Below are 21,155 nucleotides of genomic sequence, written 5' to 3'. Positions count from 1 at the left end.
CAGTTGGCAAGTTTCCATTCCCCAAAAAAAAAGAGACCTTCAGCGAACCCAGTGGTTCTCAAACACAAGACGCATCGGTATCATCTGAGGGCTTGTTCAAGCACAGATCGCTGGCTTCTCCTCTAGAGGCAGCAGGTCTGTGGTGTGGCCAGAGAATTTGCATTTCTTACAAGTTCCCAGACCTGCTGATGCTATTGGTTCCTAAAGGACACTTTGAGAACCACTGCATTAACCGAAGACCTGGTTGGTTCTGGCTATGGGGGTCCAGATGGCAGTGGATCAGGAGTATGAGTCTGGGGCATTGTCCCCAGACCCAGTTTAGTCTGGAATAGGACTGCCTACAGGAGGGTACCCATTCTAGAACAGATCCAGTTCCTGGCGGATCCACTTTAGGGTGATCCTAATGTATCAACAACCAAATTCTAGGCAAGAATGAAGTGTGCCAACATACCCCACAGCATACATTAAGTTGGAATTTTAGAAAAGGTGAAACAGTCTTTCGGGTTTAATTTGTTTCTGCCATTTTTTGCTTGATTACAACATGCATTTGGAAGATGCTTGTCCTTCACTTTCCAATCTCCTTTTAGCTTTTGTCAGTAACCTTGCGGGCTCACCACAGGTGGTTCTATTTGTAATCCATTTGACACAGCAAGACTATCATAATTAATGAAGCGCCCTACAGCACTGCGGTGACCCAGAATGTAGGACAGGAGAGGTGCTGAAGCAGTGGATAGACTAGTGGGCTGGGAGCCAGGAGGTCTGGACAGTGTTGGGAGCAAACAAGGGCGGCTCGCTTTTCCTTTGTGCTCCTCGTTGTCTCCAATCTTCAGCTGGAAGGACGGGAAAGGACGTCTACAACGAAGGTATAATCACTAACCATTAAAATTCCTCCTCTTGTCTACCTTTATTTGCCACTGAAAATCAATTTAAAGCAAATACTTGTCAAGTTTTGCTTATGGGAGGAAGGGGGCAAGATCTGATTAAACCTTTAAATGCTAAAATAAATGTGGAACAGTTCCTTTTCGAGCACTAGGATGGAGCTTGGAGAACAGGGGTATCTGAGCATTTCCAGTGTAGGCTCTCCTAGCACTTGCCTGGCAGGATTTTCACATGGTCAGGGTTTGAGGAAGGAAAAAGAGGGACCAGAAGTCATATATTTTCCTCTTTCCCCCCCCCTCTGCTTCAAACACACACATAAATGGAATAAAAAGAGAAAGAAAACAAGAAGCCAGAAAGAAAACAGATGGCTTTCTAGAATGATTTTCATCCGGTTAGTATTGTGTTTTGTCAATTAGGTCCAACAGAAAAGAACTGGAATAAGTTTTTCTACATTTTACCCAATACCATTTCCTGCATATATTAACCTCGCTATACAGTAAACGAATCACCTGGAAAGACGTCAGGCAGGTCCTGGGGAAGTCCTTATGGTCTAGCTTGGTATATATATATAGTCAGACAGAGCAATCTGGCTGGTTTGTTCATTAAAACAGTGCCATGTGCATCTGCTAAAAAATATTCCCAGAGGGACTTAAGAGGCTTGTTCTCCTTCCTTCAGCTCTTCTCAGACCCTGCAGTCCAGACTCACATCCGCCCCTCTCCACAGGTCAGCTCACAGTGACATGATGCTGTGAGTACCCAGTAAACATGTAGAGAGCAGTGGTGTATCTTTACATGCTAAGGTCTCCCATTTCTCTCATAAATCAAGAAACCTGAATTCCCCACAAGACTTCACCTCAATTTAAAAAAAATTATTTTACAATTCTGCTGCATCACTCCCTCCTAAAGAAGTCCTGGCATCTCCTAGCTTTTTCCTTCTCGTTCCCCAAATGGATTCAGGGTTCAGGTCCTTGGGATCATTTATTTCAATGACTACTCCCTTTTCATTCATGTTGTTACTCACAGTATCAATCTTTAATTACTATTATATTTAAAAGGTATTTAAAATCAAATTATTTTTCTGTTTATAAAAGTACTACAACGTTACATAAAAATATTTCTATTATACTTTTTATGATGATAAAAATGTCTTAAGGAAATAAAATGAAATTTCTCTTTTTCCATTAATGCATGGCTCAAACACTGCTGGATGAATTTTCCCTAAATATAGAGGGAACGTTTCAGAGGGCTTGATTTAGAACAGAGGCTATGTGGCATACCCAAAATTCCGACTGCAGCACCCTGGGCAGTCACTCTCCTGGCAGCAGAATGTGAAGTACAGTGAGAGCCCATGAGCTGTTGATGGGGGTTGACTTGCCAAACATCATATTAGGAAACTGAGGATAGCTTCAGACATGAGCCCCAAATCCAAAGTCTCGGGGATCAGTGTTCTGAACCTCAGGCTGAAGATCAACTTTCATGGACTATGCTACCCACAGTTAGCTTCAGAGCAAGTGGTTCAGAGCAGAGATTGTTCTGTTTGATAATGATTTGGACTTTTCCTGAGCTGGGTTGGATGGGCCAGCTGGTAAATAATAGCAACAACAACAACAATAAAGCATGTGTTGAATGTTTGTTCTCTGAATGGTCAGTAGTAGATATATGGCATGGATTGTTTCACTTAATCCTCACAACAATTCTCTGAACTAAGTGATACTATTATCTCTTTTTCAGGAATGAGGAAATGGAAATTTCCAGAAGTTAAACAATTCGTTCCAGAGCATAAAGTTGGTAAGTTGCAGAGCCAGCATTCAATTGCAAAGCTAGCCTTAATCTAAAGTCCCTGGTCCCAACCCATGCTTATTTCTAGTAACAAACTTTCATGCTGGGGTCACATATAGTAAAACACTGCTTTCTTAAAACATGACAGGTCTCCAAGACGCTACACCCATGGTTCATGCCAGCTAGTCCAGGTCAGCAGGCCCTTCAGGGGGTGTTTCACTGATGCACTGCACCCCCTGCCTCTTATTTTCTGACGTGCTGCCTCCATCCATTCGAATCAGGCCACACCTTGGCATCTTCATCTGGTGTTCTCACTTCCACTTCTCCACCTTCTGCCACGCTGTTCCCTGAGCTGAGAGGCGCTCCATCTTTGCTGCCAAATCCTCTCCATCCTTGCTCAGAAGCAGGCATCACCCTGCTCCCCCATCCTCAGGCTTTGCTCAGTGGAAACAAAGGACTTTCTTTCTTGCTTCTAAAAACCTTTTTCCCACCCTCTGTGTACCACTCTCTGAAACTGATGCTTCACTTAAGGCTGCTCCGGCCACCTATGCTTAGTAAAAGTGCTTATTTTTAGTCCTTGGTACATAGTTTCAGACCCTGGGGCTGCAAAGTTGGGTCCAGATTTAACGAACATTTATTGTTCATGGTCCAGGAATCACTCTCGGTATTGGAGATACAATAGTTAACAGAAGCTTCGAGGCCCCTTCCCCAAAGAACTTACATTCTATGTAAGAGAAAGGGGAGAATATCCCCATTCTCTTTCTGTGTTAGGATGTATATCCCTATAGGATAGCTCTGGAGAGAGCCTGCCTGGGCTCACATCCAGCCTTTCTACTTACTGTCTGTGTGACCTTAGCCAAGTTAGTTAACCTCTCTGTGCCTCAGTTTCCTGTAAATTGGGAAACATTAATAGCAATTCTCTCAAAGGTGTTATTAGAATTAAATAAGTTAATAATCTACAGTATTAAGAATAGTGGCTGTGATATTGTGATTTATATAAGAAATAGATATTTGATCTTCCTCTTCCAGGTACAGACCTCCTAAAACTCTTGAAATTTCCTAAGTGACCAGAGCCCAAAAGGAGTCTTTTTTTATGTTACTGAGGCAACTTTTAGAAAACACCTAAGGATGGGGGCTGGTTGCCGGGAGAACCAGTTGGAGGGTTGGACCCTTCAGTCCTGTCCAGGGAAGGGAGAGGGAAGGGCAGGAGGTTGAGTTCAAGCTCCGACGGCCAATGATTTAATCCATCACGCCTGTGTACCTCCATAAAAATCCAAAAGGCTGGGGTTCCACCAGCTTCAAGGCTGGTGAGCATGGTGAGATTTGGGGAGAGTTGGTACACTTAGAGAGAGGTGTAAACTCTCATCCTTTCCCCATACCTGGCCTATGTATCTCTTCCACCTGGCTGTTCCTGAGTTATGCTTTTTTATAATAAACCAGTGATCTGGTAAGTAACATCTTTCTCTGAGTTCTGTGAGCGGCTCTAGCAAATTAAGGTGACAACTTGGGTTTGCAATTGGTGTTTGAAGTGTGTATGTGTGGGGGCAATCTTCTAGGACAAAGCCCTTAACCTGTGGGATCTGCTTTTATTTCCAGGTCGTGTCAGAATTCAGTTGAATTGTAGGACACCCAGCTGGCATCAGAGACTTGCCTGGGAGTATGGAAACCACGTGGGAATGGGCTGCATAATCACAGTGGCACCCTGTAAGTTCTCAATGTATGTTAATTATTACTATTATTTCTTTAGATAATTAAATGTGTAGATGTCAGGGAACTTCCTTTGGAAGTAGTCTTAAATCTCCTCCACTAGGCTATGAACTCCTTAGAGCAGGCGTGTCAAAACTGCGGCCCGCAATCCTTTGTTAATTGGCCCGCAGCAAATCCCAAAAATATATTTAGTTTACTTAAATAAACCAGGTGAGGCAATACGTACTGCACCTCCAGTGAGTGGCCCGGCTGTTTGTGTATTTTACCGCACATGGCCCTTGGTGAAAAACGTTGAAAAAAGTTTGGACACCCCTGCCTTAGAGGCAAGGACCAAGTCTTCCTTCGTTTTGTTTTTGCCACACCTGGTATAGTGCTTTCCACAGCATGGGCAATAAATCAATGCTCTTGACTGACAGGGCCAGTGGAGAAGGTGTCTGTTTTGAGGTCAGAGTATATCTCGGCTACCCTCAGGCAAAACTTGTTCACCTGAGGGACTCCACTCTCATTAGCACATTTTCTTGAGGAAAGACAAATGTATGCTCAGTGTTTTCTACTGTTTGTGTAAAAAAAAAACACAAAACAAAACTTGCTTTAATTCCTCTAGAAACAAGACCCAAGGTTATCATGTTAAAAACATCCTCTGCCTCAAAAAGCAATGGCAAGACTCACCTTGATTTTTCAGTGGTAAAGGCATAGTTTCCCTGAGTTTGCTTAAAAGGTTTTTCATTTCTCGCATGTCTCTGTAAAATTGATAAAAAGAAAAAATAATCAGCTGTAAATTTTTGAAATGCAATCTCATGCACGCTGTTCTATGAGACAACTAAAGGACAAAAGTTTGTGATTAAATTGCACTAGCTCTAGTTTCCAACACGCAAATATTGAATTTATTTTGCTTGTATAAGAAAAACATCTGAGATAGGTTGGCTCTGGAAGGGAAGAGAGTTACTCTGGCAAACATTTCCATAGGGCGTTCTGCTTACGAGCCCTCATCTCTGTCTTCCGTTGGACCTGGCTGAGATTAGAGAGGAGATTCTGATCATGAAGATAATACTTCAGATTTCCAAGGGGAGGCAAACGGAACACAACTAGAATAACAGAGGGAAGGGTTACCCTGGGCAAAGCTGAGGCTGGGTGATGGTGCTCTAAGGCTTTATGGTCAGACAGCTATTGTGGTTGTGTAGGTTCACTCGCTGTTGTCTAAATTTACCATGATTGGAATTCGGTGCAGCACAAGTATTAAGCATTTATAGGACCAACAGTTATTCAACTGACTTGGGATGATGGGAGAGTATGACAAATTCTAAAACTGTCAGCGCATGAAACAGAGAAACAGAGAGAGAGAGATGGAGAGAGAGGGGCACCTGGAACAGCTGGGCCTTCCTCTAGCCACTGACGTGTATGTGTGCCACTGCACACCTCCAACGTCCTCTCTCATCTCAGAGTATGCATGATCATAAAAACCGCAGAACTATAGAGTAGGACGCCATCTTAGGGGGCTGCTAGTCTGGGGTGGGGGGGCAAGTTGGACTTTTCAAATCCTTGGCACAGTGATTCCCCACATGTTGAGGTGGTCATCCAATGGAATCAGCACTCTTAAAATCCCGGGGGATAGTGGTAGATTTCATTGAAAAGAGCACATACATCGTTCAATTAATTCTAGAATAGGCAAGCAATAGCAAGCACCAAGAGTTTAAGAAACTTTGGGGGTAGGATGATCCTAAATCCGAGGAAAATCTATCTGTGAACAGATTTTTCTTCTGCCATTTGAGGAAAGAGAGTCACCGTTTAAAATTTAGAGGTTTAAAATTCCTCTGTCCATTTCATGAAACACAACTATTCTGTTGAGCATGGTTTGAGGACCACTTGTCTTAGGGAGACCAGAGACCCCATGGGGTCTCCTCCTTAAGTATAGACTAATAGGTGAAAAGGAAGAGTGGATTGGAAAAGGAGGGGGAAGCAGCTGTGGATCGGTAGAAATACACGTGTAACAATGTTCAGACTGCTTTCCCCCAGTTGTGAGGATGTGTCAATGGGGCACTGCATGCTGACAAGGCCCAAAGGGTGTTTCTAAAAGGAGAAGTAGGGAGGGGCGGCGGAGGGAGAAGGAGGACAGAAGTGCAAGGGACACAATCTATAACATTCCCCAGGATAGATGGGATGGTTGGGTTGTGGGAGGCACAAGGTGGGAAAGGGCTAGGACCGCAATATGTGAGATTGAGGCACGGTCTCCTGCAAAGCACGAATTCTCAGCCTTGGCTGCTACAGGCGAGAATTACTTTATGCTGAGGCCCCCCTCCCCCCCCTCCCCCCCCCCCCCCCCGCGCCCCGTGAGAGCCAGATTTGGTTGGTTTACAGTGGGACTCAGTCATCAACGTTTTTCAAAAGCCCTCTTTGCGATTTTAGTGTGCAGCTCAGTTTGAGAGCCACTGATCTCTTCTTAGGGCAGAGACACAGAGGAACTGAGGAAACCACCTTCCCAGACAGGTCTATGTGTCTCCGACTCTGTCATTCCGATCTCCTTGAACCTGAATCCAGGCTTTTAGGCAGAAGTGAAACACTGCCACTCTGTGGGCTATATTCTCCTATTCTGATTGCCAGCCGTAACTTGTTTTCTACAAGCGTACAGGGCCTGGATATAGCTTCTGTGCAAGGTTTCTGAAAAGGAAAAAAGCTTTGCGGATGGATTATGTCCTGACCATGGCAGTCTGGCAGATATTTCTTCCTGGGAATAGAGCAAAGCATTTTCTATTTTATAAATTAAGATAAATCACTCCCTCATCATTTGTCTATAGTTCTATCAAACCGTGCCAAACAGCTTTATTGTTTGAATTGTTGGATTTTCAAGCTTATGCAAAATCCAAGTTTTATTAATAGTACATAATTACCACATGCTTCAATTTTCTATAAACACAGAAATTTGGTAATTAGCTTTAGAATTATATTACAATCTGAAAGTAGAACCACAATGGCTATAAATGCCCTTGTGTGTTACATTTCTAAAAATAAGAAAAATAAAATGTTCATTATCTTGTCAATGACTCAACCCCACACGCACAGAGCACTTGGTGGAACTGCCCAGCGTTCATTCAGCTGCTTTGTGCTGACTCCCGGGGACATTAGCAGCAAAGGACAAGATATTAGTGTGAAGGCCAATAAACAAGGACCTCGTTCTTCTGCCTCATGGAATGGCATTTTTAGCATCTAGATGAGACATGACACTTACTGTATTATCATTGCCCCTTTTCCCCCAAGTGAAATAGAATCATTGTAGAATTTCTTCTTCCCAAGAAACTCCCTCTGATAGTGAGCAACTGTTTGTTAAGACAAATGCATTAACTCGCTTTGACCACTAAGGGGCCATCATCTACATTCCGGGAGAAGAAGAGAAGGGAGTCAGTCCTATGAAAAGCTGTTCAGGAAACTAGACAGAACGCTCCGCCCCTGACTGGCAGCTGCTAAGCAGGCCATTACATGCACCTGAAATCCGAGAATTTACAGCAGGCCTCTTTGCATAATTTGGGTACCTGGCCCAGTGAGAGAGCTGTGATGGTATGTAGATCCAACTTGCTCCCCTTCCAAGGAGGCACATTTTCATTTCCATGGAGACGCAATGGGGTGGAGTGGGTGAGCGCAGGGCTGGGAGTCCGCTCTCGTGCTACTATTCCGCGGCAGGATCTGGACCCGTTCCCTTCCCACAACTCAGTTTCCTGAGAGCTGTTTCTGAGAAAATCTTGACTCCTTGTAGCCCCGAAAAGTATTAAGTGGAGGAGGATTGGCAGTCTATTTAGGGTACCTTCCCACTTACCTTTCAGTGTTCTCAATGTCTGTGGAAACCTGCCAGCAATGTTGCTGAATATCTACGGGGGATGATGCGGAGTCCTCTAGAGCAGGTGTTTCAGCACTCTCTTCAATTTTGCTATCCAAGCTCTTGGTTCCCCCGCCAGGCTCCTTTCCTAAGGGGTGGGGGCGTTGGTAAAGAAAAGGGGATAAGAAATCATAAATGCAAGTTGCATACCCAAGATGTCGTTGCAAAGGTTGGCTATGCTTTGAGTCAAATACTCCATTAACACTAATAACTTTCCAAATACTAAAATAATTTATATATGTATATGTATATATGTGTGTGTATATATGTATACATATATATACACACACATATATACACACACACACACACACTATATATATATATATATATATATAGTGTGTGTGTGTGTGTGTGTGGCATGTTTTCACAACATTCTGGGAAAGATAGCTTGAGGTCAATGCAACCTGAAGATCAAAATAAAAGGAAGGGCCCTGTCTTTGATGGAATATTGGTGCTCTGTTACTCTTTCTTAGTGAGTTTGACCAGGTTAGCTTGGGGTGGGGGATGCAATCTGGGAAACCATGCTGCTTTTGGTCCTCAGGAGCAGGGACAGGTAAGAGGGCCAGGAGCAGGGACTCCAGCAGGAAGAATGGGAGCTCTTGCTGTTCTCTCTGACTCTGACACAGGCTCTCTTGTGGAAAGTGCAGAGACTGGACCTGCCGTCCATTGCTTCTTTTGTGTATCCTTCTATGAGGAAAGAGCCAGGACTCAAGATCTAGCCTTACTCTGCTGAGACCATGAAGTGCCATGTCCTGGGGAGCGGTCCATAGTAATGCACTGCGAACCCACTAAGACTTGTATTTACCAGGACTGATCTCAAGTGAATAAATCAACGTTTTTCTGGCAACAAATCTCCAAAGTTGTTCAGCCATAATTTGTATGAAATTAAATGACGTGGCTCAGGTGTCTTGTGTTAATGTCTTTTTCTGCTTTGAACCTTTGTGCATTCACACTCGGGTATCCTGGTACCAAGGGAATGGCCTGCGAGGCCTGAGAACTAGGGTTTAAACCTACCTTTGTCAGCCATTCATTCACTCACTCATTCAGTCACTCATGTACAAATATTTGTTGAATGTCAGCTAAGTACCAGGTATTGGTCTTGATGCTAGAGATATAGAGATGAAAGACAGACATAGTCTTTGTCTCATGGAGTGTAAAGAGCTGGATAGACGATTTAAAAAATTATACAAATAATACAACGCTGTTATATAAATTATGTAGCCTGGAAAAAAAGGATGGCTATACTGTTTCTTTTACTTGTTCATTCAGTTTTATTTGTATTATGTAGATACAGCTTTAGACTAGGTAAGAAATTGCTACAGCCCATGTCATTGAATATTCATGAGACAGCAATTACACCTGGTTACCTCTTAACTCAGTTTCCCTAATCCTGGTGGGATTGTTTTTGCATGTTTTTTTAGAAACAAAACAAATAAACAGAAAATGAAACAAACTTGTGAAGAGGATGGTTGTTCATAGTAAAATCTAACAGGAAGCTTTCCCCTTTGATTCCTAATCTGAAGGGAATTAGCAAAAATCTCATCCCTGTAATTGCTAACCCATATGGTAGCAACACAAGGAGAAAGAGACAAGCAATTAAGTGGTAATTAACTGTACACCATTCATCAGCCTATAGTAGATACGGACCTCTGAATATTCAGCCAAAGCACAAACACCAGTTTAACTGATGAGAGCTTTTAATCCTTTTGTGTGTATTTTATGCACATTGATCCTGAGTAATGGAATTGCTTTTCTAATATTATGGTATGCTGTTGGGTAGAAATTAATTAAGCACATAATTTAGCATATTACATTTCACAGTTGGAGGGCATTGACCTCTTAAAAGCATTTGTAGTATGCTTCCTGGTAGAGTACAGCAAATGCAGTCCATTTGCTACCCACCTCTGGGCAGGGTCAGCCTTTTGATGGGAGTCTGAGCCAGGGCTTCTGAGATCTGAGAGAGGGACAAAGAGGGGCTCTCCCCAAACAGCCTTCTGCTTTTCAAAATTCAGGAGGATAGGGCCATCTGAAAGCATATGTGGCTCATGTTACACTCCTGTGGGATTGAAATGCCTCGGAGAATGGAGTATGGTAGCAAAACAATTCACTCACAGATGGAATTCTCTGCTCTATGGGCTCTGAGGCCACAGTGGCCCCAGTTCTCTGGTCAGGACTATAGAGCCCAAAGCTTTTATTCCAATGAGAACAGTGGAGGAAACAAGCTGGTGTAATGTTTCTTCTTTGAGTCCTCTCTCTACCTTCTTCACATATACACCGTTTACAAGAAAGGCGTGAAGAGAATCCAATCCACAACCACTTTGTTTATACTTACTGCCTGCAATAACTCTACTTATATAAGACAAATACCATTCTATAACTTTTACAAAGTTAAACAACTATTCATGTATTCCTGAAACATGCCTATGAGCTTGTAATGGCCAGTAATATCCTCATTTTTAGTGACTAGATCTAGCTCTTCTAATGTGGATGAACACAAATGGAAACCTTGGATGTTGGACTTGCAGTTTAGTACTTTCTGTCACTTGACAAAATCTCTGCAGAATTTTGATCATATTGTATCTTCTCTGACTGAAACGTCTTCAAAGACAGAAGAGAGCAATATGAATGTAAAAGGTTTTTCAACCCAGAATATATATGGAGTCAAGATTTCTCTGCAAGTAGATAATTGCTGTCATTTATTGATAACACTTTTGTGCTGGGCATCCCTTCCCACTACAGAATTTATCACTATCAAAAATTATCTAACTAAATGTATTTGTTAAGTGGTTTATGGATGCCCTCCCTAACCCCACCCTCCTCTCCCATCTCCAAACGAGATATGTATAGTCTGTGAGGCTAGGAACTCCATGTTTTCTTCAATTCTAGAAGCCCACTGTGAAGAGCCAAGCCTTATACATAGTAGGATTTCAATAGAAATATAGCATTTAAAAAGTTAATTATACTACGTATGTTGTTGTACAAATTGCTTAGCCATGTTAGTATGGTTAGAGATACTTTCATGTGAGTGCGTGTTGATTGATTTCATGCTTTTAAATGGATCGAGTAGTATTCCGTAGTAAGGAATTTAGTTTGTAATTGTTCCCTTTCTCTACAATATGCCAGTATTATCATTGCCCCTTTCCCCCCAAGTGAAATAGAATCATTGTAGAATGATACTGTATAGGCCAGATCCTTTGAAATAGAAAACTGGACAAAGCGTATGTACTCACAGTTTGTATTTTATATATATTGACACACTGACCTCTAAAACGTTCATGCTAATTTACACTTCACTTTCCCCAACAGTAAATGAAACGACCCATTTCCCCACACCGTTGCCAGAACGTCATCATATTATCAATATTTAATTTTTGTAATCTGATGGAGGAAAATAGATCTTATTGCGGTTATATTTTTAATTTCCTTATTACTATTGAGATAAAATTTATTTTTGTATGTTAATTGGCCACTCATATTTCTCCTTTTTTACACTTCTATCCATATCATTTGCCCATTTAAACAATGGGATTATCTTTCTTGTTGATTTGTAAGGGTTCTTGTTTACAATAAATGATACAATATAATGGATACTGACCATGTTATATATACTGCTTATATCTCTTAACTTATCATATGTCTTAATTTTGTTTATAATGTATGTGTACATAAGTTAGTATTTTTATGATCAAAGCTGCTCATCTTTTTCCTTTATGTCTTTGGCTTTATGTTTTATCTATATTTTCTTCTAATACTTATACAGTTTTAAAATGCTCAGCTTTTAATTCATATGTAATTTATTTTTACTTATGGTATGATGTAGTGATCTAAATTTGTATTCCAAATAAAGAATCAATTGCTCCAAACCCATTTACTGACTTTACTATTGATGTTTCTGCTCTTTCTTATATGTTAAATTCCAGTATAAATGTGGGTCTTTTTCTGGACATACTCTTCTATTTCATATTTATTCATTTGTTTATCTTTATGCTAGCTCCATGACATTTTAATTATCATGGTTTTAGTATATGGTAGGTAAAGTTCTCCTTCATTGTTTTTTAAAATATTTTTTGAATCCACTGTAAGTGAAACTATAAGTTACTACCATCTGGGAGTTGGACCTTTAGTAAGGGATGAATCATTGATGACATTTTCAGTATTGTTTGGGTTTAATGGTTTATTCAAAATTTTTGCTTTTCTTGAGTTAATTTTATTAATTCATGTGCCTAGAAGATCATCCACTACATAACATTTTTAAGAGTATAAAGTTGAATATGGTTTTCTCTTATAATTGTTTCACATATGTTGTATATTTATGACTCTTAATTTCTTTGTATACCATTTATTGGGTTCCATATCTTCCACTTTCTTGGATTCAGTTTTTATTTTGTTGGAGCATATACTTGACTAATTATTTCAGAGGAGATCTGTGCAATGCAAAATTTCTTAGTCTTTATATGATTGAAAATACTTCCCCTGCCCCTCTCTCTCCTTCCCGCCCACCCCCCCCTTCATACTTAAATTTTAATTGGCTGGATATAGAAATCTATGTTTAAGCTAAGTTTCTCTCAGAACTTGGATGATACTGTTTTCTCATCTTCTATGTATATCCAGTGATGCATTATACGATGCATTTATGGCTCTCTGAAAAAATTTTAGGATGTAATCTTTAAATTTTTGAGTTATGAAATGGTTTTTAAATATGTCGAGGTATGTGTTCTTTTTATATTAATCTTTTTGGGCATTTGATTGGCATTTCCAATCAATTTCCTTCCATTTTAATTTTGAAAATTAGCAAACCTACAGAAAATTTGCAAGAATAATACAGTGGGTACCCAAATATTCTAGTTTCACCAATTGTTAATATTTAGCCATATTTTCTTTTCTCTTTCAGTCTCTCTCTCTGTCTTTTTTCTATGTCTTTCTTATATATATGTATGTGTGTGTTTATGTATATGTATATAGGTTTCATATATATTATGTTTCACATAGAAAATTATATATAATATATATTTTTTCATGAACCTTTTAAGAGTGAGTTGCAGACATGAATAACACTTTATTTTTATTACTTCAGCATATATTTCCTAGAGGACAAGGATGTTTTCCTACATAACATCTTAACAATTATCGCACCAAAAAAATTAACTTTGATTAAATAGGATTAAATGCAATTTGATGCAATATTATTATTTAATATACAGTCTATATTCAAATTTCCACAATTATTCCAATAATGCCCTTTATAGTTGTTTTTTAAACTCAACAGATCGAATTAAGGATTATACACTGCATTTAGTTGATCTGTTTATTTTCCTTTTATCTAGGACAGCATCCTCGTCTTTTTTTTTTTTTTGTCTTTCATGTCATTAATATTATTGAAGGAAGAGTCCAAACCAGTTGTTTTATAGAATGTCTTTTAACTTGGATTTGTCTGATTATTTCCACATGTCTAGATTCAGAATAAACATTTTTGGCAAAGATATTATAGATGCGATTTTGTATCCTTCTTAGTACATTGTGTCAGAAAGCACATGAATCAGTTTGTCACACTATTCATGATGTTAGTTAAAAGTATTATTGATTTCTTGGTTAAGGTGGTTTCTGTGAGCTTTTACCATTGTAGATGCAGCCTTTTCCCTTTGTAATTATTAAGTAGACTATGGAGTAATTCACTGATATATTATGGCTTTTTCAATTTAAATCTTTCTTTAGGTTTGGGAATTTTTTTTCTATTGATGATCTGTCTCTCTCTATTATCGCTATTCTTTCAGAATTCCTATTTCATATTGGAGTCTCTGGATCTATCATCTATGTTTCTTAACTATCCCCCATGTTCCATATTTATTTTGGGAGCTGAATTCTGGGAGAATACTTTGATTTGATCTTTTAGTTCACTATTTTAGGCTCTCAGTGTTTCCATTATAATATTAAGAACTGTGAAGGGTCTGAGTGAGATTTTCACTCTACCTGTGAGTTAGCCTGCCACAGACAGTTTCATGGGTACTGGAAACAGACGTGAGACTTGAGGTCAGAGACAAAGACAGTTTATTACTCACACAATAGCACTAGCCGAAGTATCAGTGTTGGTTTCTTGAGTCCCACAAGGAGACACAAAAAGGGCCAGATAATACCTGTAAACACAGGGGGCTGTGTGACAGGAGAGGAATCTTGAGCTCAGGGATCCTGAATCTTTTATGAGCAAGTCTGCTTTTTTCTCCAGAGGGAAATATTTCCATTATACTGAATAGTAAGCATGCCTTGCTCTGGAGGGAGATACTGTCTCTATTTTCCAAGGCATTTACTAAATAAACATCCTTGAAAAAATAGTGTAAAACAAAGGGCAGTCAGTGCCTTGCTTTGACAGACATGCAGAAATGCACGAGAATGAAGGAGAATTGTCTTCCAACAGTAATCCTTCTATTGAGTTTTTATTTGGTTGATAACATTTTTATTTACAACAAACCGGGCTGCTTCCTTTTTGTTGTAGACAATTATTATTTTATGGGTATGAGAGACTCATAAGTCTCTTTGAGACTATTGATTACATATATTTAAAATTCTTCATCCGTTTCCACTTTAAAATTTGTTCTTCAAGTATTCGTTGTTTTTTTTTGTTGCATTTAGCATCTCCCTGTCAGGGTGTTGGGTTTTCCTAAAAAATCTAGTCTTTCCTGGATATGTATCTATTCAGATTTGTCTTTGAGGACCTCTGTTTGCCTGTCATTCTGATTACAGTATCCTCTTTCTGGTTATTGTGGAGAAGGGGTAGGATGTTTGGCTGGACAATGTGTGTTTAAAGCTTGTCTTCTGGGTGCTTCTCATCTCTAGTGATAAGAGAACTGGGCATTCGGCCTATTTCGGGAGCCTGATGCCTGCTCTGAGTTTTCTGTTTAAAGCTCCTACTCCAATGAGATTTACTGAATAGCTTATCCTGGAAAAAACAGTGGAGTCATGTGCTTACTTTCTGTTTCTTCTACAGCTGTCCTTCTAGGGACTCGGAGTTATTTCACACTCTGCTCTGCTTTGCTGCCCAGTCCTGACACACACAGCAGACGTCCTCTTGGGGCACGCAGTGATGCTCTGTGTTGCTCAGTGTGGGGCAGCGCAGCTTTTCCTTGATACAATTTCAAACACTAATCTCCCTGACAACAGTTCCAAGTTCTTGTGATTTGTATTTGTTGATTCCAAGTTTGAAGTAGCTCTGGAATTGATTTCATTTTTGCAGTAATTTTCTCCTGTATGAATTTCTTTTGTTTCTTCTTGAGTTTCTTATCAGCTATGGTTTCCTCTATTTATATCCACCAATCCAATCCCAATTACTTTCTAGCTTTGAAAAATTCCTCAAAAGTTCTGGTCACTCTTCGTGTTTTTCAGGGGCATGGGAGATTGTTCTGTGTTTGCCAATCTCTATTTTCTTTTTCTCTTACAAGTAGGAGGAGCAATGTAACAGAGTTATGGCCAATGGATTCTAAGCAGGAGTGATGTATGCCTCTTACAGATTGGCTCCTAAAAATCCTCCCATATGAGGATTTTAATGCTTTCTTTCCTCCCCTTGACCATTGAATGGGTGTGGAGAATAAAAAGAGCAACATTGCCCACCCCACTCCTGCTCTGGCATTGGAGTGTGACATGGATAAGTAATGAACTCTTATTGTTTTAATCCTTTGAGATTTGGTGTTGTTTCATGCAGCAAATATCTTATATCCTGACAAATATAAGAAATAATATGGATTTATTTTTTTCATTATATATTTCCCCTCATTATTTCAATGGATTCTCAGTAGGAGGGAAAATACTATATGCATGAATTTAGACCAACATTTCTAGACAAGATTTTCCTCCAAGTATACTCCCTCTCTTTTGACAACCCATAGAGAATGAAAGCAATTCACTCACTTGTTCAATAATTATTAATTGAAACTCTACTCTGCTCCAGACACTGTGCTAAATGCTGAGGGTACAACGGTGAATACATCTAGAGAGTGATCAAATCTAGAGAGGCAACAGATAAGAAACCAGGCAACTATCCCTCAATATATACGTGCTATAATCTGTGCCATGGAAATGCTCGGGGGACACACTGGGTGGGCAACAACCAGCCTGGGAAGGCCAGGAAAAGCTTTCTATAGGAAGTCCCACCTAAGTTACAAGCCACAGAAAGCACAGAGGTAGACCAGGTGAACGAGATGGGGGTGGGGCGGGGTAATGTGGGTAAACTGTTCCAGGCAGAGGGCGCAACTGGAAAGAACTTGCAAGTTAAGGTTCTTTCAAGTAGTTCAAGGTGCCTTGAGTGTGGTCAGGCAGAGTATGGGGTGGAGGGCAGGGGAGGTGGGCATTGCTGGTGACAGATGAGGTTGCAGAGATTAGAGGGTCAGTTCATAGATTCTTCTGAACCACATTAAGGAGTCGGCAGAGGAGTACCCCACAAATGTAGACAGTGGCCAGTTGGAGTTCTGCATCCTCAGCTTCCCCACTTTGACCAGTTGTCCTTAGAATCAAGCACCTGTTGTCTAACATCAGGTGGGCTCTTAGGAAAGGGGTCAACCTGCTTCCAAATGGTATCTTCAAGTCAGTTTTATTTCGTCCAAGAAAGTGAATATGCATTTAAAGTCGTTTCACTTCTTATTCTGAAATGAAAATCTCTGTCCCCTGAAAAATCAATTTCAGTCCTCAGTGAACAAATATCGGCTCAGAGAGGGGATGGAGGTGGGGGAGAAGGAGAGCCTTTAGAGCACCTTGAAATAACACTAAGCTGGCTTCATCACTGTTTAGCACTAAGACAGCCAAAAGTTGGCCGCTTTCCTCAGGGCCTTGTAAAGCTTTCTGCTTCCAGTTCCTTTGGGATTTCCATGTATTTTTAGCCTGTTTATGGATAATAGAATAGGCATGTTTGAGGAAATGTTAAGGGAAACCACCCATGAAGCACATACCAGTTTGGAAGCCTGGTTATTCTTATATTCGTGAGAAAAGGTCAGTTGTTTAGGAGGAATATAAACACATCTGACTGTGGGGCAGCCTTCAGAGCACCGCAAAGCACCCTCAGCCTGAGAAATCCTAGGCAGTGACCCCAGAAGATGGGGCTGGGGTCATTTAGAGTGGAGATCTTTTGCCACACTTCACTCTAGAGACCAACTTTCCTTCTCTTGATCACTTATTTTTCCCACCCTCTTTCTTTTTCCCACTTCCATTCCTTCTTGCTTTCTTGCTGGTCTTCAGTCTCCCAGTGACAAAGGGAATGCTGTCATACACAGTGTCTCTTTGGAGGCCCTGAGTTTGGCCTCTAGTGTCCAGCAAAGTCAGTTTTATACATTTGCATAAGTTTCCCCAGGAATCAAAACAAAACAAACCAATCTTCTCTGAGGCAATAACATATCTCTGCACTATCATTTCCTTGATGGCAGGGGCAAATTTCCTATGTCCTTTATATTCCCGACATATTATATCTGCTCTGATACTACACCCAGGGAAGCTTTCAGGACAATTTTCATATTGACTGTGAACAACAAAATAAACACAGGTTACATGAGATGCATGGAAGCTTATCCAAGTAGTTATTCTCACTCTCATGCATTTTCATAACTGATAGGTACTTTTTAATTCCATGCACTGTGAAACAAACGGGAAATATAAGCTGTTTGTTAAGTAATCGCTTTTATTCTCTTGCATGTCTAAAAAGCATGTAATTTAAATAGAAATAAGTTACACTAATTCAGTTGTTTATCTATATTAAGAAGTACTTTCAAATGCTTTTCTATACCATGGAAAGAAGTTATTCACAGTGCCATAAAACACATAGTGGAAAATAATAATTATATACAGAGCTCCATTCTTGCCCATATACGGGGAAGTAAACATTTTCCAATTTGGAAAAGACACAGAGCTTCCCTTCGCTCCCACTTCCCTAAATCCTACTCTGGGCTCCCTATGGCACAAAACTTCCATCACTGCTCCCAAAGTTGCAGCCATCTTGGTGGCTCCACGTTGGGGAGGAGAAAGCAGATGCAGGGGCACCCTTGTAGCACAGGAAAAGAGCAGGCAACGGAAGACACATTTAGAAAGGAGGCTCTTACTGTGCCATTTCCGGCCTCTATTGTAAAGCAGAACAATCTGCAAGTGGTATTTACTGTACAATTAATTCATTTCAACTTTCTTGTAACGGGTATCTAGGGCTAAATCATGCTCCTTTTGTATCACATGAATACTGCTTTTTTTTTTTTTCACTAAATATAATCATTTCTTAGTAAGAATTAAACTTCTTTACCCCAAGCAAAATGTTTTATAAATCATTAAATGATCTATGGAGTTAACTTTCCCTCCCATCTTAAAAGTAACTCTCTGAACTTAGTGCTATTTTGGTAAGAAGTTAAATACAATGGACTTTAGCCATTAAACATGGTATTTTGAGGTATGCGCACTAATCATTAAATAAGCCAAATCTGTGGATAAAATTTAATCAATCATGACACTCTTCTTCATTTCTCCATTTGATATGTTTTCTTGCCCTTCTCCAATGTAGCTTAATGAGAAATGGTCTGGTAGAGAGGAACAATCACAAACTTTGCACCGGGAGAAGTGTGTTGTGTGACTTTAGGCAAGTTACCTCTTTTAGCCGTGGGGTCTTCATCTATAAAATGGGAGAAATGATGCTGAAGGAAAAATGAAATACCATGTAAAAAGTACCTGACAAATAGAAGGTATACATTCAGTGGAAGCTACTATCATTGCTATTATTCTGCTCCTCAGCTGACATCTGCTTTGACAAAAAACGATAAATATGGTGTCCTCCTAACTGGCATACGAAGACACGAAGATAGAGTAATAATAGATGGTTTCAGATCCCCCTTAGATTCCAGAAGTTGGTCTCATTTACATTCCTCAAGCAGCATAAGTTTGTTATGGTCTTGGGTCCTTTACATTAGATACCAATGTTTATGAGGTTGTTTCAAATCTCGCATTACAAACTAGCTCCTCAGAGTTTTGCCCATCTCTGATAAAGTCGCCACCCAGTCACTTTCTACTACATCACCTATTCTAATTATTGACATTGCACTTGTTAGTATTTTGGGTTTCTGAACCTTTGATTTTTTGAAACTATTTCTCTGCACGTGACTGTATCCTCCACAGGAACAGGGATCTCTTCACCCCTGATCACTGTTGCCTCCCAGCACCTGGTACAGTGCCTTACATATGATAAGTGCTCAGTAAGTATTTGTTCAAAGAATGAATGCATGTTTCCACTCAGAATTGGAATCATAGTCTATTTTAAGATTTATTCTGCTTCATTTCTTCTAACCTACTGCTCTATTTTAGTATCAACTGCCTCATTACATTGGAAAAGAAAGTCTTGTGGCTTTATTCCATTTCTGTCTGTATGTTCCTTGTTTCTTTTATTAGTGTGGGTCATTTCCTTTTCTTAATGTGATGCTGAAAACACTGGAGTCTTTACTGCTCGTATTCTCTTCTTTGTCTTGAGTTCATCCTGTATTTTGCTGGATAGCAGTTCATTAATTTCTCATTAGAGTATCTTGAGCTCTCAGCTCCCACTAGATTTTTTTTTTAATTTATTTTTAATTTATTGGGGTGACAATTGTTAGTAAAATTACATAGATTTCAGGTGTGCAATTCTGTATCACATCATCCATAAATCACACTGTGTGTTCACCACCCAGAGTCAGCTCCCCTTCCATCACCATACATTTGATCCCCCTCACCCTCATCCCCCACCCCCCAACGCCTTTACCTTCTGGTAACCACCAAATTACGTTCCCCAGATTAATTTTCAAGCCCGTGGCCATCCTATGGTCACCGATTGCCCTCCAATCCCCTCACCCTCCCCCCCACCCCCCACCCCTCCCGCCCATCTAGCAACCCTCAGTTTTTTGAATTAAGATTTTCCAACTTTTAACATTTTTCTTTCCCTTTTATGATTACATTTCCTCTGCATATTTTTATCTCTGTATTTTTCATAGTGGTACATTTCAGGAGAAGAACACCTTATTTCTGGAGGAGGGTGGGAAAATGGTATACCTGCAAAAGGCCTGGGGATAATTAATTTTGCTGTAAGCTATGGCAGAAAGGCGGAGCAGAGTCAGAGAGGGCCACTGACAAGTGAGGTCAGATGAGAACAAAGGTGGAAAGAGAAAGGTCAAATGTGAAGGGAAGTTGCTCTGGAGTGTTCCATCATCTGTGCTCCTTTCAGAATGGGAATGTTGCCAAAACTGATTGAGTGGGGAGAGAATGTGAGAGAGAAGAAAGCCATGGCCACAACAGCAGGATCATTCAATTCTCTTAGAAACCTGGCTCCACTTTCTGCCAACAGAATGAATGAAACCTGCAGTCTCATTTCCTCTGGTGGCAGGAAACAGGCATTAATGGTCAATGTGATATATGGACTCAGTTATGGGAAAAGATTTCCTACCAACCTAACTGTGAATAAGTGAGAGCAACTATTTTTCACTGTAAACATAGGAATTAAACTTTGTCAAGCGATGGTAAAATCTACAACTTAAAGTGTTAGAATATGCAACTATAAAATGTCTAAAATTATACCCATTTGTCATCTTCTTGAAACAAACACAGTTTTTCAAAACCACACCCTGCATGGGATAACCCAATAGCCTTTATAAAATGTGGATTTTACCTCACATTTTGGTAATTTAATTTTGTTGGCCATGAAAAAGAAGGAAATCATTTTAGTACTCTTCTTCTTCTTCTTCTTCTTTATTATTATTATTATTTTTTTTTGCAATACCACGATATTGTAAAGTATAAAAGATTTCCAAGTACTGGTTTGTACCAATCAAACTTATGAGACAGCAAACATTCAGAAGCATTGTACATGGAATAAGCATGAAGATCCACTGAAGATATTAAGGACTAGGGATAATAATAATTTGCTTGAATGGCAGAGAAGGACAATCTT

The 21,155-nt window shown here is 40.0% G+C and overlaps 1 protein-coding gene across 3 annotated transcripts in view; it reads right to left on the bottom strand.

The window, feature by feature from the left end:
• The window catches only part of RGS7BP (regulator of G protein signaling 7 binding protein), a 93,704-nt gene that overhangs the window by 10,089 nt on the left and 62,460 nt on the right, over nucleotides 1-21,155 (bottom strand). For 2 of the 3 annotated variants that reach the window (XM_033110764.1, XM_033110765.1), the window contains exons 4-5: nucleotides 8,171-8,318; nucleotides 5,035-5,105 (exon numbers count right to left, since the gene is read on the bottom strand). In XM_033110764.1, the coding sequence (XP_032966655.1) occupies nucleotides 5,035-5,105; nucleotides 8,171-8,318 (219 nt within the window). Of the gene's footprint in view, nucleotides 1-5,030; nucleotides 5,106-8,170; nucleotides 8,319-21,155 lie in introns of those variants that run through there. The other variant, XM_033110766.1, reaches the window with a different exon arrangement.

The sequence above is a fragment of the Rhinolophus ferrumequinum genome, chromosome 7 (assembly GCF_004115265.2).
Source record: "Rhinolophus ferrumequinum isolate MPI-CBG mRhiFer1 chromosome 7, mRhiFer1_v1.p, whole genome shotgun sequence".
Classification (NCBI taxonomy): domain Eukaryota; kingdom Metazoa; phylum Chordata; class Mammalia; order Chiroptera; family Rhinolophidae; genus Rhinolophus; species Rhinolophus ferrumequinum.
This window is presented reverse-complemented; position numbering and strand designations above follow the sequence as displayed.